We start from the raw sequence: 1,002 nt of genomic DNA, 5'->3' as shown, positions 1-1,002 counted from the left end.
TTTCTCCTCAACTAAATCAAAACAAATGATCTTGAAGTATACCCGACGCCTGAAGTAATATATATGTAACCAATGAAGAACTCCGTGTAGAAGTATACCTGATGCCTTCAAAGGCAAATGGATACCGAGAGGGATGTCTTGAATCCTTCTCCAATAATTTGTTTTTAGTGTATATACATTCGTTATAGGGCTGCCGAATACTCTATTATAGCTTATAGGATGAGGGGGAGATTGCCACCACTTTGAAATCATCAATAGATTCATCATAACCAAATCCGTACGAGGCTGAGTCTGAGTTTGACTCTGAGTCTGTAATATTTTCAATTGACAAGTGTTTTCCCGTCGAAGGATTCAGCAAGTAAAGCCTGTTGGAGTAACGCCTATCGGGATTAGGACCAGTTCCATATAATACCAAGCCATCACAGGAACCCAAGATGTTGAACTTTCTACCCCTGGTTTCAATATGGTGAATGGGTCTTGGATCACGATTCTCACCATCAGTACCACATGTTGGTACTACGAGGAGTGTAGGGCATGAAGTGGAAGACCGACATGAAACTATGAGTTTGGAGGTTTGGGATCGGCTGAGATGTTTCTTCACAGAGTCAGGGTCGGTGAACAAAGTGAGCCATGACTTGCACACACACTTGAATCGGAGAATAGACTTGACGGGTAACCCTAACAGAATGTTGAATATGAGATCACAAGGAAGGGATGGTAATGGCGCCGACTCATCTCTTTTCTCTCTCTTCATAGCTATAGTGTATATAAACCCTAATTCAGTGAGACTCGGTGGAAATATGTGTTATATAGTTTAATTGAGATTACCCGTAGCCCATTGAGATTACAGTGCATATGAGGCCCTTGATTAGATTTTGATTGGGCCTGCCTTGAACTTCTTCTTTCATTCTTTCATTATTTTTTTTTTTTTTTTGGTTTGAAGTTAATGCAATTACATACATATCCTACCTTCACGTTTTAAAAGGCCTTTCATTGTCTTTA

The 1,002-nt window shown here is 40.0% G+C and overlaps 1 protein-coding gene across 1 annotated transcript; it reads right to left on the bottom strand.

Annotated features, from left to right (window-relative positions):
• Nucleotides 1-205: 205 nt before the first annotated feature.
• LOC132271722 (F-box/kelch-repeat protein At3g23880-like) lies at nucleotides 206-754 on the bottom strand. The gene has a single exon (XM_059773186.1). It carries the CDS (start codon nucleotides 752-754, stop codon nucleotides 206-208), a length of 549 nt encoding a protein of 182 aa, XP_059629169.1.
• Between the last annotated feature and the right edge of the window lie 248 nt (nucleotides 755-1,002).

The sequence above is a fragment of the Cornus florida genome, unplaced genomic scaffold (assembly GCF_030987335.1).
Source record: "Cornus florida cultivar Cherokee Brave unplaced genomic scaffold, ASM3098733v1 CherokeeBrave_3.0.0_Hap2_Chr01, whole genome shotgun sequence".
Classification (NCBI taxonomy): Eukaryota; Viridiplantae; Streptophyta; class Magnoliopsida; order Cornales; family Cornaceae; genus Cornus; species Cornus florida.
Note: the sequence above shows the minus strand (reverse complement) of the source record. Positions and strands in the feature narration are given on the sequence as shown.

What these genes read in the sequence shown, in the direction of transcription:
- LOC132271722 (XM_059773186.1), bottom strand. Translation starts at nt 754, where the DNA reads ATGAAGAGAGAGAAAAGAGATGAGTCGGCGCCATTACCATCCCTTCCT.